The sequence below is a fragment of the Montipora capricornis genome, chromosome 13 (genome assembly GCF_036669925.1).
Source record: "Montipora capricornis isolate CH-2021 chromosome 13, ASM3666992v2, whole genome shotgun sequence".
In the NCBI taxonomy this organism is placed as follows: domain Eukaryota; kingdom Metazoa; phylum Cnidaria; class Anthozoa; order Scleractinia; family Acroporidae; genus Montipora; species Montipora capricornis.
Genome location: NC_090895.1, coordinates 36,980,019 through 37,004,393, shown reverse-complemented (window position 1 = coordinate 37,004,393; position 24,375 = coordinate 36,980,019). Strand labels below are relative to the sequence as shown.

Here is a 24,375-nt window from a genome sequence, read left to right as displayed (position 1 = left end):
CTCTATCTTCAGTAGCACAAATTCTCAAGCATGCAGCTGGTTTTGAAGAAGAGAAGCTTGGGTGCTTAAGACGACCATTAAGCCAACCAGGAAGATTAATCATTGAGAGCCGCAAGAACATTTGCGCAATTGATCTCCATAGCTAGGGTTGCGAATTGCTGTTCGTGCTCGTTTGACACTCTATGCAGTTATATGCACCTCACATGATGCATGATCAGTATATTGCCATTTTTTTTCTGGGCACTTCAATGACAATCCCATACCTGCTGAAAGAGTTGTCGCGGTGATGTTGGCTGTTTCTCCAAAACCAACCTCGTTTCTTGCTTGTATCCCCACACTGTAAGTCTTGTTCCTTTGTAGGTTTTGGACAACAAGTAGAGACGTTCCTGCCACTACAGCATGCTCTTGCAGATAGCTGTTACCGTCTGTTATAATTATTCTGAAACCCAGTATTTCTATATTGTGGATATCTTGAAGGGACGAGTTCCAAGCCAGTCTCATCGCCATTATGAGTGGGAAGGCTCTGACTTTAGGTGGACCAGGAGGATCTACAAGTAAAAAAAGACGTTGACATACGAAACCGCTAGCTGACTGGTAGCGAAAAGCTCATTTTTCTCATCATGTGTCAACCATAAAACGTCTATTAGATTTTTATGTTTAACCCTAGGTACTCATCGTATTTTACTCGAAATTATTTTCACTCAAGGTCAAGTTTGTATAATTTTTTCAAGTTTTCTGAAAAAAGCCAGTACTCTAGACTATTAACTATTTATGACATCGGATAACAAATTTGTCGCTTACCCATTGGTTCACTGAATACAGACGTTTGACATGATATGTTTTCGCGGCGAATGTCGCTTCGAAATTTCATCGGCCAAAATAGACAAAAAAACAGACTTCGATTATGAAAAAAGAATTAGAGTATTCCTTTTGTCTCCGCGAAGTCGTATCCTTGACAGGCTCAAGTAATGATTGTTGAATATCTTTTTGTCTGCGTAACTAATAGCTAAACGATATGGTCCAATTTACAGCTAAATCTTTGTTGTGTAATGCATGCTCTTGCAAAGGCTACGCAATAAGCAGAGAACAAATCTTTTTCTGATGGTCTATACGGTCTAGCAAGCCAGTTACTAGCAAATTTTAGTGCTTGATCCTTCAACTAGCACAACAGCGTCTTCAGAAACCACCCCCCTTGACTCATTTAAAACGAGTGTTTAAAAGTAACACAAGAAGTTTGTCGGTCAAACCTGCTTTAAGTGTTGTAAAATTTTTGCCTTCAAATCTACCATATTCATTTTCATTTCTTGCTTGAACGTAGACTTTATATGTTCTGTTGTGATGAAGTCCTGTAACGTAGAGTGTCGGTTCTTTTATTCCCTCAAATTGCCGTTGGTTTTTAGTAATGGTGTCCACAAGTATGATGCGATAATCCAGTATCGCAACTCCAGTGTTGTCGTTCGTCGAAATCCACGAGATGTTAACTCCTTGTAAACTTGGTAGTGTTCTTATGGAGAGTACTCTTGCAGGATCTGTAAACGCATATACGTCGGTCAGTTGTTGTTGATTAGCAATACACCAATTTCTTAACAGGTCAAATACGTTCTATGCATCAAGGGATTAATGTAGTTATGTTGCGTAGTGTAATAGTGGAAAATACTTTTAGAGGAAGATATAGATGTTGGTTAGTTCCTTCATTAGCAATACACCAGTCTTCATGAGTTTTTGAGTGCTAAACCAACGGCCAAGAAGTCGATAAGAGTCCAATCAGGTTACTAGTATACATCAAGGGCCGGTGCTTTGCAAGAATGCATTCCAAGTTGTCAATTCTGGTATAATACAAGCCAGGTGATCTGGTGACGTAATTCGGAGGACTGGGGAGAAAAATTTTAACGCCGTATCCCACAACCGCGCGCGGTCTTGAATAATATTTCCGAATTCAACATTGCAGAGGCGAGGTTAGATATCGGCGGTTTCCACTTGAATGTTCATTCAGTAACAGGAGATGTGGGAGACACGGAGTGATCTGTTGAGTTTTGGCGATGGAAATACTGCAGGAAATTTGGAAACAAAACCTAAGACCGCGCGCGGTTGTGGGCTACGGCGTTAAAACTTTTCTTCCCAGTTCTCCAAATTACGTCACCAGATCACCTGGAGGTTGTTCATTATCGAACTAAGTGTGGAGAAGGCAAGAGCAAGTTGAAACAAATTTTTCAACTTAATATGACTAGTTCCTACAGTGTTATAACTTTTTCAAATAACCGACCCGAAGTGCTTACCCTTTTCCCTTCTTATAAGCACATTTTGTAGTTTTCATGTAAATTGTCTTTGATCTGATAGGAACCGGCTGAATTTATATGAAGCTGTCTTTTGGGTATCGGAATTAGTTTCGTGATTGGTTCGGTTTTGCATTGCTAAGCGTTGTGACTGGTTGAAAAATCTCCCGCCTAATGATTGTCCGACAATAATGAGGCCAATTGCACTTCAAGCCGCCTTCATGTAGTTGCTTGGAGTTTATGATGGTTTGCTCATTTGAAGTTTTACGTCTGTTCTGATTGGCCCGTGGAATAATTTTGATTTTGAATTAAAAACCGCTCGAGACAATAAACGACTAAATTGATGAATTGTATGAGAACGCGTGTATCAACGGACTTTTAGTTTACAAATATAGAGAATTACATGGCCGCGCGGAGATACGAAATTTCTCTTCGAGTGTTGAAGAATATTTCACGAGTGAGCGCAGCGAACGAGTGAAATTTTTTTCACACGAGTTTCGTATCTCCAAGCCGCCATGTAATATTCTATTTATTATATAAACACCAATGAAATACTAAATCATTACACGAAAGGCATCGAAAGGCGCAATTTTCAAATGTAACCATAGCAACAGTGATCTTTTTACGTGTGAAATAACATGTTATCTTCACGTGTGAAGATATCATGTTTTCGCACTAAAGCTCACTTGGTATTTCATTGCTGTTTATATAATAAAATTGGTTAATTACCTGCTTTGAGCGTCCAAAAAGTGACATTTGCAGGCTTGCTGTATCCAATAAGATTCCTTGCTTCTAAAACTACGGTGTAGTTTCTGTTTTGGTGCAAATTGTAAATAGTGTAATTGTTTTCCTTTATTCCACTTTGATTATACTTGACGTTGTTTTTCCAGTCCAGTAATGTTATTCTGTGATCCAGTATGGGACTTCCTCCGTCATTACGCGACCTATTCCAGGTTGTAGTAATTGACCGCATCTCTCGTTCCAGTTTGTTGAATACAGAAGGACTCGGTGGAACTGAAACATACAGGAAAGGCATCAGTTACAATTTGCGCCGTTTCGTTGATGATTTGCATTCAAGGCTGGTGACTGATCCAAATCGCCCAACTTCATATCATGATCTCTTCAGGCTATCTGCTAAATATATTGAGCTTTAATCATGACGTAATTTTTTAACTTACCAAGTTGTTCCAGCGTGATATTGTGCCAAGATGTCCCTTTAGTGTTTGTGACTTGACAGGAGTAACGACCGAAGTCGTCCCTTGTTTTTGGCGTCAGCGTGAATGTGCTCACGTCATGCGCAATGCTCCCACCGCCTTGGATTGGCCGATTGTCTTTATACCAGGCGAAAGTTGCCGCAGGAAGGGCATCTACTTCACACTTCAAAGTTGTTATATGATTTAACCATGATTTCACCAAAGTAGGTGAAGAAGCAGTTTTGTTAATGACGGGTCGATCTGAAATAAGAAAAACCTGTCACTTTTCCTTTACAGTTGCCTTATTTGCAACCTTCTAGGATTAGTGCAAACTAAATATAGAAGTGTGATAAAAATAGGTTGATCCAGAATAGGCGCGGCAAGGGACACTAACATTTTTTCATCTTTCGTAATTTTTTCATTTTTTCAAGGGCTTTTTCTGTCTTATGCATGTTCCCTAGACATAACTATGCGCATTGCCTTTCGAAAATCGCGTGGAGACAAATTTGGGTGCTCTTTGAATTTCCCGTATCGTGAGGTTTCTATGGAAACACTGAATTGCCCCAAGCGCCGTAGATCTGACTTCGCTCGGAAACTGTATGATGGCTCGTACGGATGCGTCTCATTTCTTTTTTTGTTCAGGAGTGGACATCTAAGATCTGATTTACGGATAGTCCATTTTATGGTTCATGTAAAATCCCTCACTGGCCACAGATTGCATGTCAGGTAAAAGAAAGTACCTACATCTTACTACTCTCACAGAAACACTGCTAGACACAGATCCGGCCAAGTTTTTTGCTGTGCAGACATAGTTCCCACCATCACTGCGTTGAATATTACGAATCAGATGCGCCGTCTTTTCGGACTGTAGCGTTTTACCATTCTTTGTCCACTCTACGGACGGTACAGGATCGCCAGTTGCGTTACATGGTAATGTGACGTCATTGCCTTCGTCGGTGTCTATGGTGAAATTTGATCGTCCAGTTATTTGGGGCGAAGCTGAAAACAGAAATGAGAAATCGTTTTGTTAAGTTCAAAGTCCATTTACCGGAACTCTTTGCTTGACTAGCGCCATCGCAATAGCTGTGGCTGGAGGTCATAGGTTTCATTCCTTGAGATGCCATGGGTATTTGTGTTTTTGTTTGTAATCTGGGTTGTTTAACAGGATCATTACCAATAATTTGTCTCACATGGTTTTTGGGACTCTAAAAGTAGTTCATTTTTTTCTAATTCAGACAAAGAAAATAATAATTATTGTAACTCCAGTATGATTTGTAACTAACGAGTTCGTTGAGATGACTTAACGAATCACTTTTCACATTGGCCCATACCTTGAAATTTTATTTCTTTTCCATTTTTATTGTTTTTTGTTGACTTAAACTTGCTTTTGCAAGTCCTTTTTCTTCTGTAGTTCGCCATTAGCCTTTTTTAGCCAATTGTATTGGCATTAAAATAAAATACAACAAAATGAAATAAAAAAAAGAACCGTCGGGATAGGTCAAAAGGATTCCTCGGGTGTGCTTAGGTACCTTATTACGAATAAAAAAACCTAACAAAGAATCTTCTCTGCCATGGTAAGGCCAATAGCCAATAGGACCATCTCTAATGTCGTAGCCGTCAACTTTTATTTTACATCCGTAAGTATGTTGTGTGTCCAACATGATAACATAAATTTCTTTAACACGAAACTCCACATTGCATTCGCTTTGGGTGATGTTCACAGAAAACGTCTAACCTTGCTTTTAGATTTGAATTGAGTGTAAGATTAACGTACTCTTTCACATCGGGGAAAACTGTCATGTATTTGTTAAAATTTCTGGCGTTATTATCTGTCTGCTCCCAGATGACTTCTTCGAAGTCTGTATAGCCATAAGTATGTTGTTGTGTGCCCGAGATGGCAACCTTCTTTAAAACGTCCACGTTGCTTTGGGTGGTGTTCACAGAAACGTCTAACCTTGCTTTTAGATTTGAATCGAGTGAAGGATTAACACGATGTGTTTCATTTGGACAAACTGTCGTGTATTTGTTAAATATTCTGTCGTTATAATCTGTCTACCCCCAGATGACTGCATGGAAGTCGACTCTGTGCTTTGAATTTGCAAATGAGAATTTGCAGCGGAAATAAACAATTAGCTTTTTTTAGCTAATTGCATTGACTTTAGAATAAAATACAACAAAACGAAATGAAAAAAGGAACTTTACCTTAATTCGGGGCTGGTCACAAGGTGCAGAGGTATCTTTTTACGAGTAAAAAACTAACGAAATTGATCTGTGAACTGAATCTTACCTGCCATGGTAAGGCGAATAGGACCATGCCTCATGTCCATGTCAAGTAGTTGTACTGTACAGCCGTAAGTACGTTTTGTGTCCTCCTTGTCAACATTCTTTAACACGAACTCCACATTGCATTCGCTTTGGGTGATGTTCACAAAAGAAACGGCTAACCTATCTCTTAGTGTTGGCGTGAGTGCAGAATTAACATGCTCTTTCACAACGTGCGAAACTTCTACTGTCATGTATTTGTTTGATATTCTGTGCTTGTGATCTGTCTGCCCCCAGATGACTGAGTCGAGCTCGCTTCTGTCCTGTACACTAGCAAATGAGAATTTCCATCGGAAATAAACGTCTCTACCAGGTACTGCATACAAATTTGGACGAGGTGTCCCTGTAAATTTTGTTCCCGCAGCATATCCTGAAACATGCAAGGAAATAGAACTGAGAATTGAAAACATCGTACGCATTATTGGTAGACTTACAATTGGCGAGAAAATGTCACCTGTGACCTAACTGAAGTAGATTTTTTTCGTACTACAGCCTTCGTTTGCGCAACATAGGAAGACTGCGGGATCACAGTATGAAACGCTTTTATGGTTAAATGAACTCGACAATAATTTGATCAAAAATAGTGTTCTCGAATAATATCGCCAGGAATTCGGTGTCGGGAATGTTTCCAAAAATGTTCTGTATGGTCGTTTGCCTTCTATTTGCTTAATCCCTGTGGTATCTATGTCGATCACCTCTTACTTTACCCCTATGGACAATCGAAAGGTCACTGGTAAATTACTATTAGATGTATGGGAAAAGGATCTCGATACATCGAAACTAAGAGGAAGTTTCACGGTCTCTAGGCCCTTTGTTAAATCGGAGTTGCACCGTATTTTGCAAAAATGCGGAACTCTGGGGAGACAAATGACAACACCATTGACGTTAATGTCCGGCTGAGGATAGAAGTCGATTCTCTTACTTCCTCTCCACTTATGATCAAGCAATGAAAGTTGACAGTTAAAAACTAACGCTTAACTTACCTTCTGCAGACAGTGTGGGAAAGAGCAGATAACACAATGCAATAGCTACCGTCACTCTTGGAATCGCCATCTTTCTTCTTGGCCACGCTTTAACAGAAGAGAGGAGACAGCTTTAATTAGTTTCCTGTTGTTTCGTGTAACAATGGAACCCATTGCAAACAAATCCTTCGACATTGACAACCTTCACTTATCAACATACTACTGATGAAAAGTTAATTGAATCCATCGTACTGATTAAGAACCTTACAAAGGCAAAGGGTCGAAGGTTACTCACAAGATTAGGATCATGTAAATCGCATTCTGGCCAAGAAGTAAAAGTACTTTTCATTTTGTGAAATGAGATGTACATTCTGACGTTCTGACTGCTTTAATGCTAGACTCCATCATACGACAAGGTCAACTGGCTGCAAAATGATCGCCTAGCGTAAGCAGAAGACTTCATCGACTGTGCATAGTCGCAGTAATCGAGCCGGTGAAGTCAAAACACATTCTTCCTCTCAAGGAATGATTCGTTAAACCGATTAGTTCCCGGGAGAATGCGGAATAAGAACAACATTTGATTATAATGGAAACTGGCTCGGTTTCAAGAATTCCTTTCGGGTTTAACAATGCTGCGAGGATTGCGATAATATTGCCTCCCGTTTCTTTCATTCATTTAATTTAATTCATGCTTTCGTTGTTTCTTTCATTTGGGTTTCCTTACAAACCAAATAATAAAATCGCAGCAAAATGAAGAACCTCACAGAAAAGTATTTGTTCATTGGCTTTTGTCAGAGTTGCTTAAAAACCCAAAGTAGTTTATACTTAAATCCGCATTTGGTGGGTCGCTTTAAAAAACGGGTTAAAGAGAAAAGAAACAAATCCAGTTTGCCGTCATGAAAATGGAAAAAGACATAAGAAGGGCTTCTTTAAAACGAACGTCCTTGTTTATAACGTTTTCTTGGGATGATAATTCGTTTCCTTTATTGTAAGAAAAAATATCCTTTTAATCGTTTTAGTGCTGTTTAAATCAGTGGCACAAAAAGCAAACATGATATTTTCAGTGGATTTTGGTAGAAACACAAAGCATGAGATGTAAAAAGGTGAAATACTGTGTACTATGAGCTTAAAATTCCTAATAGTGTCCAAAATTGATTTTTCCACTTAAAGACTTGACAGTTAAAAGCCTCACTTGCGGGTGGGAGTGGACTTTGAGAGAGAATGCTAAAGGTGTCACATTGACAACGTCCAAGTTCATCATCTCATTCTGTATAGGAAATAGTCATGTCACTGAAATCTCAGATTGTTTTGATTTACTATGCTTGCTTATTTGTGATGACTGTCAAGAGTTTTTTTTGACTTGAAAATCCGACCTTTCCGATTCTAAACGGAGTTGTTATACAGCACATGGCAGACTGCTGCTTAATATGTAAGACATGAGAATTTTCTTACTCTTTCGTCTTTAGTTGCTATTTGTTGGTGCCTAAAAGGCAAGAAATTAGTTGAAGCCAAACAAGATGCTTGTTAATGAAGGAGATTAGTCGAAGCCAAACAAGGTGCTTTTTAATGAAGGAGATGTTAGATATTTGAAATAAAGTTTGTTGAAATAAAGTTTGAAAGAAAGAAAATATGACAAAAAAAGTCAGCTTAATGTGCTTTAGGTGTAGTTCCTTTTCTTTTTTCCATCAAATCCGCCTTTTTATCTTATAAACTCATAGTTACAAGTTACGTTTTTGTGGTAGTGCACTTCATTGCACTTCGCACTATGTCACCGGGTTGTGTGGAGTGTAAGAGTGACCGTGGTGCCAATAGGCCCGCAGAGCGTGCATAAGTCACGAAGGTCTGTTGCAAGCGTGCTTGAGTTTCAACAAAATGAACCCCAAAATCGGCAAGAATTTGTGACGCTGATAAATAATAAAGCAGCATCTATTTCCAAAACGATGGAATTACCTGGTGACAAATAACCTCGTCTAGGAGAGTAAATTTGTGAATTCGCACATTTCTTGTCAAACTTTATAACACTTGAAAGAAAAAAGAAACCGAATTAACAAAAACAAAAACCCGGTATCTTGCAATCATTTTGACACATGTATCATTTGTTTCGCAAGTAAACAAGCAAGTTAACTTCATCACGGCACCCGCTGAATTCGATGTCACTTTCGATTTTGTGATTTACTTGTGCAGCCGAAGGACAATCAAAAAATTGAACGTAGCAAAAATCGCCTGTATGTTTTTCGCTGATCGTAGCTTCTTATATTCGCGGTTCAAAACTAGTGTTGTTTTCATGTCGCAAATTTTATTGCTGATGGCAAAATATTTTATTCTCGATTGACCGTCCTGAAAACTTCCTTCTGCTCTTCCTAAAAACTGTGTACAGGAGCCCATCAGTAGGAGCTTGCCTCCCCCATACAAGCCCTATGAGTCAACCTTTGCTCGTATATTTCTACTTTTAGAACGCCACGAGTTGTTTGGCACTGCACGCGCTGTTTAAAATAGCCAATCAGAATAAATTCAATGTCTAACGAAGACAAAAATAGCAAAAACAATGTACGCAAATTGTGCGAATTGATGTAAATTAATGTAAATGTCAATCTCCTGCTGAAGGGTTGGTTCTAAAAAATAGAAAGATACGGGCAAAGGTTGACTCAAGGATATAGTGCATATGGAGGCTCCTACTCATGGGCTCCTGCTGTGTATCAATATTTATTTACTTTTGCATCAATATTTGTTTCGCATAAAGAAGGCTAACAAAATCTGTACCTTGCTTAGTTCGCATTTTTGAGCGTTATAATAGAATTTTCAGTCTTATGTTTCTTTTGGTAAGTGGTATGTATTTTTGAGGTCACCCATCCAGATACTAACCCCACCGGACAGGGAACCTTAGTGAACATGTAGCTGTAAGAATCTGTCAGAATCTCAGAGCGCACGCTTAAACTTGTGTAAGAAAGAAGTTGTAAGGGAACTTGAAAATGATGAACATGTCACCCTCGAAGCCAATGTTTCTCGATTCCCTTTTATTTTCTTCAATATATCTGGGTTTAGTATTTTGCTAGTAACCAACATGTCTTCTCAGGGGGCTATTTACCTAAGACATCTACCATGGCACTATAATGATACACGGTAGCAAAACAATATCGTTTACTATTAGAGCTATATATTACCCAAAGACAACTTGAATCTCCTGGAAGACAAAACACAGCTCATTTGACAATAAGGAATAAAGCGCTGTGTTACTGCACTACCACACGTACGCAATGCGTGCCTATTTTTAGATACTTGCAGTTGTTTTGGCTGTTATTTCAGCTAATCAAGGTTTTTTACATAACTTTCTTGATGTTCTTCGCGTGTTACCTATATACACTCCAGCATGTCACTTTTCGTACTCGTGTGTTGTGATGTTCAGACGCATTAGTGGATACAAGGTAGCCTGGCATTGTATAAACTGTTGCTCTTCGGCCATCGTAGGTTAATTAAGAATAAAATACAAACAGTGAAAATAAACATTTATTTTTAATGCATTTTTCTAGCTCTTGGGTAATGTCTGAAGCCCTCTATGAATTCGACGTTGGTAGTGAGAAGTTGTTACTATATTAGTAACAATCAACCACTGTCAATGCTTTCTGGTTATTTTAAGAACTTTTTTCAATATAATACCCAGATATCTTTATTTTGTATATAAGAAAACTTTGAAAATGTAACGGTTACTTTTGAGAATGTTTGTAGACAAGCATAGCAAACGTCAAGTTAATATGAAAACGAGTTAATATAAAAATGCATTTTTAAAAAATGTTTATCTCCGCTGGTTGTATTTTATTCTTAATTTAGCCTGGCATTACTATTTATCCTCGATGTGAACAGCCAATAAGAACGTGTAATTACAGTGGCGCTTCTACGATCGCGTAGAGGAGGGGTTTGGGTGGCTATAGCCTTCCATGCATGATAAATAGGGAAACGGAAACTTTGAGTGCTTGTTTGTCTCAGTATCCAATTTGTTTTATCCCTACCTCTTAAAATGGCCCTCCTGCGATCACTGTATTTGACATATATATCTAAGTTAGATTATGATCATGGGTAGCAGATTGAAGTGAGCTTTTTTAAGCAGTGAATCAAAGAGACTTCAAATATTATTCGATGACCAACATGATATCGAACATTCACAGTCACTTCATGCACGCGTGATATCTACATTACCAGTTTCAGCCATAAACGATGTTTGTTTTGGAGAGAAGACAAAATAACATAAACCTCTTAATTTACTACACCTTTCTCTTAAGTTTCTGCGCCTTTTTTGTGTAGGACTAATTTTAGAGTCTGCATGAAGTGTTTGACTGTTATTCAGTTTGTTTTGGAAAACTATTTAGATTGTGGAGCTGAAGCTTTTTATTCTCGGATAACATGTAGTGTTATTTCTATCAGTTTGTAACCTTATTTTTTTCAATGGAGATGTCGCTAAGTGAATGTCAGCAGCTATTCCTCCAGTGCAGTGTCTTTTTCGAGGATTTCGGCCAAATCTTGGTTAAGACATTTGCACGTACTTTCAAAGTATTGGCGCGAAGCAAGGGAAATCCAAGCCTCTCAACGGAAACAAACTGTCATCAAATAAAGCAAAGAGCACGAAAGAATCCTATCTTACCTCCTTTTTAAGCAAGCCTAGCCATACTCAAAATACTTAAACATGCTTTCATGCAAGAGTTGTTAGATTAGTTTTGCAGGTCGATCCGTTGATCTCATATCTTTTTGTAAATCAGTTTTGTCTAGAATGGGGGTTGGACACGCAATCCGGAAACTCTAGAAGCTCGATGCGTCTTAATGAACGATTTACTATTGCCGGGATAGACCGCCCTGTAGGAAACTACGATACATCATGAGCGATGTTTCATCCAGTTTTCATTGTCGGCCAGGGATAGGTTATTCGCTAGTTCTGGAGTTCAGTTTTCATAGTCCAAATCATAATTCTTTTAAAGATTACGTTAAGATCCACGTGAGCCGGGTCACCCATATTGCTTAGTCATATCCTTAAATTTTCAAACCACTCGGAAGTGGGAAAGTGATGATTTGTGAATGCTTGGATGCTATGAGAGAGACGTCGAGTCCCTAAAGTTTGAACAGCTACTTTACTAAGGCAATGAAAGAAGCCCTATTCAACTTTATCGTGTTCTTCCTTTTTTTATGTGGGGCGGGAGTCAAGACAGTGTATTGATTTTCAAAGCATTCTCATATTTGTTTAATTTAAGAACTCTGGGTCACCTTCCATTAATCTAAGCGGGCAAATCGATTTGGGAGAATTTATATCACCATTTCTTTTTCAATTTTTGCGATAGCGTGTCTAATTCCTTCTATTTTTGTAATCCACTTGAGTTTTTGAGTTTCATCTTATGCAACAGTGAACTTACTTTACGTATCCCGCTCTTATCTCGAAGATGGTGTAAAATTGCTGACATTGGAGGAGATACAAATTCAAATAGGCCCGCAGAAATTTGCTCCCTTTGACCGGGAGACCTTTACCCTCTAGAAATGAATACAAATACTACGAAGAAGTGAATCAAAACTCACAAATCGACCTTTCTTATAGTAAATTTGTTGGAGGCCTTTGGGGATCTTTGTGTCTTAGTTTGGAGTCAGAAAAAATGTAGACCTGCCAGAATGATTTCGTCATGTGTAACTAGATAGCTGTCAAAGTAGTAGCCGCCGAGTTGAAAAGTGAAAAGCATTGTGCATAAAGTGCTGCGTAATAGCGTTAATTTGAATGGTTACACATTACAACGCAAAAGGAAGAACCACACCCACAATCGTGGTACTGAAAAACCACAATAGGAATTTATACATGGATGATCATGCCTTGAGCTGAATGATAACACCATGCGGTTTAAGACAAGATTAAAAAAAAGAAAAATCATGGAAGTCTTAAATAAACAGAAACATAGCACTGGTAAGTCTCTTTCATTTAAATGGTCGTACTGAATAATTTCAAGACTGAAAAAAGCAGATTCCCGCGTTAAAATCAACCGTGCCCTAACCTAAAAAGCAGCACCACTGGAGAGTACTGCATCGTGGCTGTCATTTGACCGGTCCAACTTTTGGATTTCACCCATATTCTCAAACTTCAATGAAAACGTTCTAAAGGGAAATTAATGGGTGGTGGTTTCATCCAAGCTTTACATGCACTCATTCTGAAATTTTCCAATTTCGAATTTTACGAGGTAAATTATACCAATTATGGTTTTGGAAACTATTGGACTACCATCCCGTCGACAGTTAATTATCTAACTAGGAGAAAACTTGCCAAAAAACGATTCCAAACTCTCTTATGTCAGTTTAATCTGTGGTTCAAACACTCGAATCGTCGATTGCGGTTTTCTTGTCTGCGTCCTGTGTAACTCATTCGCTCCTATCGGTTTTCCTTTTCTTAGCCAAAATCGTGTGATGCTAACCACCTGGGAGATACAGAAATTTGTTTATTTTTTTAGCTCTTTATGTTGTTCCGGTATTTCCTAGTAATAAGCTTCTCTTTAATCTTTCCTACTTCGAAGTCGTTCAGTTCAATGTGATATTATCTCTAACGGAGTAACGTAAGTGTGCGAAATTCTATCAGTTTTCCCGCTTTTCGGCCCAGCGTCATCACCGGTATGCCAAGGGTCACTACCTAATAAGCCACAGAATGCGCGTACAAAGAAATGATCCTGTTTTGGTGCTCTTACATTTCATGTCGACGCTGGTTGGAACCTGACGGAGTAGACGTAATATTGTATCAACTGGCGCGCCATGAAAATCAATCCTTCCGTTTTAGTGGCTCGAAACTCGGTGTGGTAGAACACGAGTTTTCTTTCGTCTCGAGCGGTAGTTAGTACAACTCTAGCTCGGCTGTCAGTCTGTTTAAGTGAAGCAAGTCAAGGTCAAATACAGGACAAATCACTTTTATAATACCGACTGCGCCATACAGCGAAATTTCTGGATGAACAAAGAGAAAGATAATCTCCAAGCGTGATCTCAACCCCTACGGTTTGTCTAAGTGTTTATTGTAACGCGATCGGCCATGAACGAACACGCATACCGGAATGTGCAAGCTATTTTGAAGACTCTTAAAGCATAGAGAATAGAAACACGTGTTAGTATCTAGTGGCCCTTGGTGGGGTTTTGAAAGTGAAGTTGTAATTTGCGAGATCTTGATGTTCTCTCGAATGTATTTTGATGAGACAACCACAACAAAGGTCATGATATTTTTTCCTTGCGTGTGGGTCTGGAAGCGTTTCAATTGCTAAACCGCATTGCTTTGTCTACTTATCTAGAAGTAGTAAAAATACCAAAGACTGAATAAAGGTCTCTTTCGCTAGCAAAAATATAGATAACAAGACATCTCACCTTGGATAAATCTTGCACTTTCCAAGAGCAAAGAAATTGTAGCTCTTAAATCACAAATAGTTTTTTAGCAGTCCGCGTTCAGTGCAGTGTTCGCTTACTTGGACCTGGTGCTTAACAAAAGACCAAAGAGGGCTCTAGTATTCGAACGGCCACAAATTGACGAGGACGGAGTTTCGCGTGTTCTTGCCGCAACGGCGTGCGAGGGATTTTGTGCTCTGCGGGTGTGTAAGGGGGATGGGCAAATGGAATCAAGAAACTGGTCTGACTTGATTGCCGCATTATCTCTGATTGCTCGCTTCTCATTGGCAGTATTCCAGGCCCCCTAACCTTGATGATTTTCAAGAGTCGACTTGGTGTTTACAAGAGCGAACAAAAACATTTAAGATTGTCATAACATAATGACGTAAAAGTCATGTGACGAGCAAATCTCGGTCTACGAAAATCCGTTTCCGAAAGGTGAATAAGCTTAACATTGTAAATGGAAAGTTTCTTTCAATGATGTCCCGAGCAAACGTCCTCGGAGATGAACAGGACGCACTATTTTCTCAAGAGTTTACAACGTCATTTTTGTCATTTGATATACCGTGACATTCTGACGTGTACGGTACGCTTTGCATTCCTCCGTCGAAAAGACAAAAAAAAGAAATACAAAGGAAAGTCGTTTCCTTTCCAAAATTCCATAACGGTTTCAAACGTGGTCAAAACTATTACCCAAATTTTGATTTTCATCAGAAGTCGAATCTTTAAGATTGCCGAAAGGGTGCTTAGGATAAGTTTGCGTAATTTTTCAATTTCGTGTTAACTTTTCAGATATAAGAAAAGAATGCAAATGTCAGTATTTTCTGTTTGGGTGTGGGAATTTGAGTGCGTCGTTCTTTACAATTTTTGTAGGATATGTGTTGTTAAAGTTCTCAACATACCATTTGCGAAAATCGTAACCTCGGTAGATGCGGAAAAGACTCGAACAACGCCCATCTGATCAGCCCCAGTGAACAGCGTTTTACACATTTATTCTTAACGTTTTTAACCACAGACGTGTACGCCTTAAACGAGACTCTGGCAATATATTTGTTTTTCTGTAGCCTGGTTAAGATGAAGAGATAAGCTATGACAGGATCTCATTTTAATACCGGTTGCATTGCGCTTTGTGTGAATTGCAGGGAGACCTAAAATAGAGTAAAACCGGTACTTTCTTCGGTCATCCTTTGTTATGGAAGACGCTAAACAAGCTGTCCTCTGAAATTCAAATTGATCAATTGTAAATGAGGCTTTTTGCGAAAGTTTGAGTCAAGCTTTTGCTCTCTCAACTCAGTTGCACCCGAACTGGTCTCTCAACGAAGACAATGATAATGTCCTTTCAAGTTGAAATCAAGTCAAAAGCCCTGTGGCATCTAGCTGTGCAATGGTGTACAACATTTTGACATTCATCATGGACATTTTAAGAGTTTGAGTTAGATAACAGCATTGGTAGCATTGATAGCTGATTTCTTCAAATGAAACCTAATACGTGTAGTTTGCCAAGTGGTGTACCGTATGGTTACTCGTCCTTGTTCACAACTGAATGGTGACTTAGGCATAACCACAAGCTTCGTGGTGTCGTTTGTTCTAAAAACAGAAGGTACTATTCAAGATCGAGGCGCTTCGTGGCTTGCGTGTGTTTCTTGCGCTTGCGCTTGAACTCGCGCCTCCTATCAAAACCAGTTCTTAATTTCGCATAAGTATTGGCAGAAATCAAAAATCACTATCTCAGCCAGTAGGCCGGACGTGGAACACCAAACACGGAAGCTCGAGAACCGCGTTTTTTGTCTTCAACGCAAAGCTACATAATATGTATTGGAACACTATGGGACTGACTGGCCTTCTGTTCCATTGCGAATTTCTCAGTACACATACGAAAGCTTATTGCTTCTTATTGGATACTCTATTTCAACCTAATCTGGGAGACCTTAATGGTGATTGCATGGCCTAAAGTTCCCCGATCCCTGTATCTAATTGTTAAGCCTTACGTAGTGTCAGATTACTGTTGCGGTCTGTATTTTACTCTTTTAGGGTTACAAAATTAAGCGGTGTCATTCCTTAAAGATCAGGCGTAAGGATGGCGCAAATTACGAAAACTTACTAAGGGAACAAAATTGGCACATTTTGTTTCGTCTGTATGTCACTTTTCGAGACGAAATGTTTCATGAGGGGAAATGAGATCGATATTCCTAGACTCGAACGGAAATCCAGATTCCCAAATAAGCCATTTAAATGTTGACGACTCCCCCTAAAACGCCTCCTAATCCACCCCAAGCTGACAAATCAGACCGATTTTAGCAGCCTTAACTGTATCCATCAGCTTTAAATCAAAACTTTATTTTGAGATTTGTAAACACTGGAGAGAAAGGAATCTAAATCTCCAAGCCGATTACCTGTGTTTTGTCGCTGTCAAACGATGGAATGGCGCTTAGACCTACATATATTAAAGCGTTATTCTGATCATGATGACGTATGCGCATCAGCGTTGAAGAGCTTCTGTTACTTCGTTTAGAGTTCGCCGTCTCGATTTTAAGACATAATATTGGCCCAGACAGAAGTTAGAATGCGTAAGTTGCTGAATAACCAATGGTTGAAAAGATTCGAGATTTCGTAATCAAAATTTGCCTAAGAACTTGAATTCTTCTTCCTCCTTGCCTTGTATCGGCGGGCATCTGGCCAAACGCTTCGTAAAACTAGTTAATTAAGACTGAGCGTATTATTGGGCGATTTCGCGAACAGTTTTCGGTTAACGCTGTTGTCGAGTGCTTAGCGAAAATAACCTGATGCGGCAAAAAGATAAAATTACCGGTTAAGGTAGGAAAGTCGACTTAAACAAGGACAGAGTAGTTCGTTTTTCCCTTTAAAGAATTCTGGAAGGCATATAAGGTATAGTTTACTTACCTTTAAAATTTTATGGATTTCTTTCTTCCAAGCTTGTTGAAGGCACTCTCGAGGATTTTTTCGTGAGAGATTGTAAAGCTCCCTTTGGTCCTTTTTATCTCTAAAATCTTTCTCAAGTTGTTATATTGGGATGGAGCTTTTAAATGGGTCACTCTTGTTTTTGAAAAATGTGTTCCTCACCAAGAGAAATGGAACCAGAGACCAATGAACACGTTGTCGGATTTGGTGTTCCTGCTACGTGATGTGGGATGGTCGGAGGATGGGCCAAACTGTATTGTCACATAAGTGGTGAGCTGAAAATATGCCGACACCGAAGGTATGATGACCTTGTCAAACCTGACAGAACAAGATTGAAATATTTTCGAATCTCAAATTTCACTTTTATGTAATGATCCTTTTTTATCACAAAAATTACCCATTCAGGAAGTAAAAGGTCTCGCAGAAGATACCCTAGTCTTCCTATCCTTCACCGGTGTTTTCTCTCGTTCTTAAGACTCTATCTGACAATTTTGCTGATGCGCTTTGGCCTTTCGAGCTCCGTGCCTTTCCCACGTCACGTTGATTCGATCGTCTGTGAGGGCCTCTCGCGCTTGGTGTTTCTTGTGAGACGCATTTCAGTCGTTAAATACCTGTGAGGCTGTTACTTTCTCATAAGACAAACTACGTCAAAATGTGCTCTCCTCCTTGACGAACGTCTTTGGAAATAGGACCCAACGATATTGGCTCGATATCCGTGGAACCAGTACCCTATTACCCCCTCTCCCCATCCCCAACTTTAACCCTATCCCCTCTCCAGTCCCCTTCCCCCTTCGTTTCGAACTCTCCCCTCTTTTTTACTTAATTTCTTTTCCACTTCCATTTCCGCAGTTCCATTCCCCAACCCTTCCATGTTGTGCTAAAGGTTTTTATTTTTCTGTCTCCATGCCCGTGGGCTCAAATTTTCAAATCAATTTCAAGTGTTCGTGTGACAGCACCACAGGACAACTGTCTTTCCTTCCTATGGTAATGCTGGAATGTACCCCTAACAGCTGAACGCAGGAATTGTGTTGGAACCATTGATATTATGAAGTGCAGCCTCTGCAGACAGGAAAATAACGCTTTGGATAGTTTTGTTTTGAATTGGTCCCACAGTCTTTAAGCTGTACGTCTCAAAGTTGCTATTTTGGTGGTCTTTGTTGTTCAAAAGCATTCTATAAACAGCTGTCGTTTATAAAAACAACTATTTTGTTGACCCACTAACAGTAAAGTGAGCCGAAAAGCACGTGATGGAATGACGGAAACACGCGCGCTCTCGTGTTATTGCAAACGTTAAAAAAAGCATGAAATGAAATGAAGGCTTTTTCACAGTATAGTCGGAAACAGGAGTTGCAAGGATTGACTGAGAGCAGAAACTCGTAGCACAGAAAATTCACCAAGTTTTAGCAATAGGCCATTTTACAGTTGTTTGCTCAGCGACCAAGCCTATGAATGGCTGCGAGGCTGCCGGTGACCTTGCATTGATACAGACCTTTATCATGTAAATTGTGTTGTTGTAACGCTAATTAGTCCATATTAACATTACAAAAGCGTGAAGGTTTGTATCGAAACAGGGTCACCGGCAGCCGCGCTTCCTTTGCTAGGCCTGGTAACTTAGCCACAACTGTAAAATGGTCTATTTTTGAAACAAATCTTTGTTTAAATCTTGTCCCAATTCCTCTCGGAGCATGCACGTGTCGGTCATGAGAATGAGATATCTCAAAGTATTCTAAAAAATATTACACTCGTAATGCGGAGCCTCTCATCCAGACTGGTCTATTTTAAGATAAGTCTATTCCTTGCAAAGAGTAAGCCTAGGCAGCGCATATTTTAATTATGTCTTTTTTGTTGGTGTTGTTTTAGAATGCATTTGACCCAGTTGAATAAACAACAGAAACAATGGACTACGAAGACAGTTAAACTGCTCCTCCTCCAGAAGCAATGAAATTCGACGTTGTAAATTGTTGCGTAATGCCGTTTTACCAATCCATTCCACTGAGCTGTCTTCGTAACTGGAATCATCCATCACGATTGCTGGTTGGTCTTGTATCTAACTAAACGTGCTTGAGAGAACAATCGAGTACCGTGGACTGGGTATGAAAACAAGAGGAAATAGAACCCTTCATTGAAGAGGGAACGGTTATTCCAACAGTTAAAAGCTGTAGACTGAACTACCAAAATCCTGAATTCAAAGTGGTAAACTATGCCAGTCATGACCTTACAAAAATAAATATTGCTCGTTAACCTCTTACATAGCCAGTTGAAAGATAGTAGTTCTACAGTCTTGGACACTTCAAATGGAAAATAAACCCTACCCTTCCCCCCAATTTCAATGATGAAAAAATGGCGGGCTTCAACTTGTGCGCGGATTGGATTCATCATTTATCTTGGGGGGAGGGGGTACTTATTTCTCATTTATTTTTGTCCAAGATTGCAGTAGCCATGCGACCCTAATCGGATGCCTTTGTACGAACCTTAAGTCGCCGAAACATTTGGTTTTAAAACAACTCCGACCTAAAAAAAATAACGTTAAATGAATACGCTGTCATCGAACGCTTGGGGTCAGGGATGTCCTAGGTCAAGGTATTAAATCAACAAGTCAAGTCTTTTTTCTTCATTCTTTGTTGGTTTCTTTTGACTCATTCGATTGTTTGCGTCAAGTATTTGCCCACCTTGAATTACGTTTTGACGATTTTAGTTCATAGAGTGGAGAAACATTTTTTGACTGTTGCTGAGAGTTTTCCACCTCAGGGGAGGAGAAAATTTTAAGGGCACAAGTTCTATTACGGGAGTTGTCTATTAGGCTGAGAAGACCATCAAAAAAACAGTCAGTTGTTGACATACTGCGACGTATTTTCGCTGTTTCTGGAAAGCACTGAAGCACTGACAGACAACTGAAAGGGCCACATAAAATGATAACCATCACACCTGACAATGAAGTTGAGCTTTCATGCGTTTTGATTGTTTGTTTTCGTGTTTGGACATCATTGGTAGTGGTTCACTTTTATGGAAGAAATTAGCGTATTTAAACTATTCGTAATGTTGCAGTCTTCACATGATTCGAAATCTGGCAATATCAACCCGTATCGCAAATGTTTGTTGCCGCACTTTCTTCCCCCCCCCCCCCATACCCGAAAAGAACACTCATCCCCCTCCCCCCTTAACAATTCCTAGATAATAAAATGAAAAATACATTACATGTTGGCATTGTAAAACTCCGTTTGTATATGAACCCTTGATTACTCTCTCTTGAGCTCGAAACTCACACTAAAGTAACTTAAAGTTTGCACAGCATAAGAGTAGACCGAGCAGTTTTAGGAAAAACAGTTGAGGCTTGTTTCACGTAAGCATATTACATATCGTTTAGGCCCAGTTGTTCATCAAAGGCCGATTAAGCTAATGTTGGATTCACTGGAATCTCAAATTGCAGTTTATTTACTGATCACTAAGTTTCCACCACAGCTTCGGTCAGTTTTGGACAAGTTTGTTTTCCTTCAGCATTATAACATTGTTAAGACTATTTGACGGACCAAATTTATGCCTGGGTGGGTGTGAACAATTGGGGTCTCATCATTGGTATTTTCTTAGCCCAAATGACACCAACTAACCAATAAGTTTTTGCTTCCGTTTATGTGGAAATAAACCTTCAGTGGTATTGAAAGGCATGTTTATCCCAAAAATGGCAGTCCTTTCGTTGCCCTGAAAACACCATTGTTTTCCTCGTTTATTTATTTATTTAAGAATTGTACAAAGCAGTACCGCTGCAAAAACAATAGAACATAAGTCCCCTACTAGTTTTGAGCATCAACCCAACCCTCTCCTAAAGTATTAACTTAATAATATAAATAGATTGCATAATATAAATAGACTGCTTAACAAGTGCACGCAACAAGGGTATTTACCCGGCGACATTTAGGACAAATTATTTTAAAGGTACGAAAGTTGTCGCCATGAAAGTTATCGTTATGCCATTATTTTCTATTTTGGTGTTTGGAGCCAAAACCAGGGGCCCACAACTCCAATACTTCTACAATACTGGCCCGGGTTGCTCGAAGCATGGTTAGCGTTACCCAGCGTTAAATACCATGGAAACCTATTGGTTTTGATACCTCTTAACCAACGATTAGTGCCAACCGGGCTTCGAGCAACCAGTCCCTGGTCAAAAGTCTTAGGACACGAGCTAAAATGGTTTAATTAAAATAGACTTGTGTTAAGACCCCCCCGCCCCCTCCCCCTTTCAATGTCAGGGAGCTTTTGTGGCGACAGCAACGAGAACGCCACAAATTTGCATATTTAGTGAGAAAAAACCATAGCTTTGCACGCTCTGCACGTGCGTTTTTCATTTTTATCCATTTCTTTGCTGTCGTCAGCAAACCAACAACGTGAAATAGTGAAATATGAGGTTTTATGGAGGACGTCAACACTTGGGAGATAACGTTTTCATTCCTGAGAGACTATTATACCTTTGTCATATTAAAAAGCATGTAATGGTCTGTAATAGTCGTGAAGCGAGTACAACAATGAGAATTGTGTTTTGAGATGACGTTCTCGTTGCCGTTCCCGTCATCGTTGCTAAAGTTCCCTGTTGACGCAATCCGGGAAAACATTCACAAAAGCAGCACTTTGTTTTAACTTTGCTTTGTGGAAAGGGGGTAAGGGGGAAAGCAAAGTCGTTATTCTCATAAGCATTTAGAAAAAGTAAAGCACATATATCTTACGAACGCTTTTTTGGTGCATAAGAACAAAGGTGTCCAACACATTTTGACCAGGATTGTAGGTCTATGTAACTGGGCATTTTCACAGATCACACCATTTATAGACAAGTTCTTGAATAATCTTTGTCTTGCACGAGTGGCCGTTCTCAAGACTAAGATAAATATTTCTCATACAAAACTGCATGATTAGCTGGAAACGTCTGGTTTGGCGGGAAAATCGATCCAAAAATGACTTGGTCTGTAAAAAACGCCGCTCCACAAATACAATGCCATGGGCTCCTGCTTCTTCTACCCCAGTGCTGGCGGTTTGGACCATAACCTGGACACTCCAAACTCAAGGCTGCTAATATTCGTCATCACAGTGGCCAAAATGTTGATGACGAATATCGTTGTCGACAAGAGTACAGGCAACGCTGAACCACTTTCGATTTGTTTTTTACCACAATATTCAACACCAAAAAAAGTTTTTATTGTCAGAGCGTGACCAAAATCATGACACAAAGAAAGAGCAAGTGTTGGCTATAACTTTCTCGCAGTATGATTGGTTTATTTCCCAAATTGGGCGTTCCTGATTCGCTATTACATTGCGTGACAAATTGAAACGAGCATGACGCGCACAGCGTTGTCTAGACTCTTATCGACAACGGAAAATCAGCCAATCAGATTGCGAGGTTACAAGCAGCATTGGTAAAAAAAATTGCATTTCTCTGTATACACTGAAGAGAGAGGGAATTAACTTGAGAGTCTCGCTCCAATTAATTATTTTCTGTCCAACTCACTTACATGTCACGTTGAATGTACATCACTCAGTCTGTTTAACCGAGCGCAGGATTCACCATTTAAAATTTACTTGACTGAATAATTGTTTTCGAAACTTTGGAGAAGTATAGGGTTAAAAGTACTTTAAGTCATTTTGTTCCTCGTTCGACATCAACAACTCGAACTTACGGGAATTCCTTGTAAAGAGTTCCGCACCCCCTGGCCTGGGAAAGCAAATACGTAAATAAGCGGCGGAAGTCATATTAATGTGAAGCATATGCTAACTGCGGATTTTTCCTGTTCTTACACATTTCAGCTTTGCGTCACAGAGAAAGGGTGGAATGTTTTCTCAAGCTGACCGCGAATGCTATGTTTTTCACTTGAAATCCAATGGACAGGAAACACATTACACTTGCGCACAATTCATGATATTAACTGACAACAAGCATACCAATTCTAATAATGATGATATCTGTAACAAAATCAGCAATAGTTACAATAAAAGCACTGCTTTACACAAGAACAAGACTACCTAATGACAAATAAACGTTGATCTACCGTCCTTGTCTCAATACGTAAACCAAGAGGGTATGCGGTTTGAGATCAGAAAGAACACTCGAAGCAAAGATGGAAATCAAGAAAAGCTGTATTTCTCAGGAAGTTTGTTGGAAAACAACCCTGTCGTTTGTCCTTGGAAAGGCTGCCATTGTCTACTTTCCAGACAGCTCGTTTTGACGTTGTGTTGCATTTTTACTAAAATAAATTCATGCGTAGAATTCAGTGGGGTGACGAAATTTTAACTTGCCAACCATGTGTGATATCGTGATAAATGCCCGTCCAAACTTGAGTTCGCCTTGGCCTTTGTTGTGTAAAAGGTGAATAGAGGTATGCAATGGATAAATCACTATCATGGGGATATGTTCTATCAAAACAATTGAGTTACTCCATACTTCTTAGTGGATACTGCATTTCATCCTGTACGTTATTGATGAAATCAGACTGCTTGGCATTGAGAGCAGATCTCTACATTTCGGTGATCTGCTTAGTTTCACACCCTGCAGACCTGAAAAATGGCGAAGGGTAAAACCCTCGAGGTCATGGCTCACCTTTCTCTTGTCATTGTCTGTAACGCCTACACCTGCATGCGTGCGGGAAACGACATTTTGCATGTGATTACATGCACAGCATGTTCGAACTAATTCAGCTGCGAAAACAGCTTGAATTGCGTGCGTAAATACACGCTCCTAAAAATCTGCTTTACCCTCGTGTTATTGAATATTTAAACGCCTACGCGTGCGCGCTGGACACGACTTCTCACTCTTGCGTGCAAACTCGACCCCAGAGCTCTTCTCTTGACTGACGATCCGAGGCTCTGGTGGCGAGGATATCTTGAGTGCTGATTGAACCGATTTAGTTGCCGGAGAACCGCATGAAAAGACGTGTTTAGTGGCACGTCCGTCAGTTTGCAATGTCTATCGCAAACTGTGAACAGGCCAAAACTGAGCCAAAGAACAATGAGGAATGAAGCCTTGACTTTGTGTGCCTATATTCGTAAATCATTTTGGGGTTTTTGATTTGTTCGGGCTTCCCACTGTCGATGCCACTGTTATGAGGGAAACGTTAATTAACTCTTTTAAATACCCCCAAGGCCCAATAGGGTTTTGTCAGACCAAATTCACGATAACCAAATCAGACTATTTGCAGTGATTTTTCCGACTAAATGCATTTAAGAGAAATATCTTGAAATCTGTCATTTGTATTATCAGTGATATAATAAGTGCGTGGAAGCGAGTCCTACACGCTGATAGCGTGATTTTAAAATGTGCGCTGTCCGGAAGCCGATCTGAAAGCTGATTTC

General features: G+C 39.6%; 1 protein-coding gene and 1 long non-coding RNA gene across 4 annotated transcripts in view; one reads left to right on the top strand and one right to left on the bottom strand.

The window, feature by feature from the left end:
- The window catches only part of LOC138030298 (uncharacterized), a 34,535-nt gene extending 15,679 nt beyond the window's left edge, over positions 1-18,856 (bottom strand). Inside the window, exons 1-8 of one of the 2 annotated variants that reach the window (XM_068878204.1) lie at positions 17,029-18,856; positions 6,772-6,858; positions 5,754-6,158; positions 4,211-4,465; positions 3,452-3,727; positions 3,003-3,287; positions 1,248-1,529; positions 264-548 (exon numbers count right to left, since the gene is read on the bottom strand). In XM_068878204.1, coding sequence (XP_068734305.1) covers positions 264-548; positions 1,248-1,529; positions 3,003-3,287; positions 3,452-3,727; positions 4,211-4,465; positions 5,754-6,158; positions 6,772-6,841 — 1,858 coding nt within the window. In that variant the 5' untranslated portion in view covers positions 6,842-6,858; positions 17,029-18,856. Of the gene's footprint in view, positions 1-263; positions 549-1,247; positions 1,530-3,002; positions 3,288-3,451; positions 3,728-4,210; positions 4,466-5,753; positions 6,159-6,771; positions 6,859-14,109; positions 14,382-17,028 lie in introns of those variants that run through there. The other variant, XM_068878202.1, reaches the window with a different exon arrangement.
- LOC138030300 (uncharacterized) overlaps positions 1-24,136 on the top strand; it is a 46,691-nt gene extending 22,555 nt beyond the window's left edge. The window contains exons 3-4 of one of the 2 annotated variants that reach the window (XR_011128065.1): positions 18,907-19,239; positions 22,834-24,136. This is a non-coding gene — a long non-coding RNA (uncharacterized lncRNA). Of the gene's footprint in view, positions 1-18,906; positions 20,240-22,833 lie in introns of those variants that run through there. The other variant, XR_011128064.1, reaches the window with a different exon arrangement.
- The last annotated feature ends 239 nt before the right edge of the window (positions 24,137-24,375 follow it).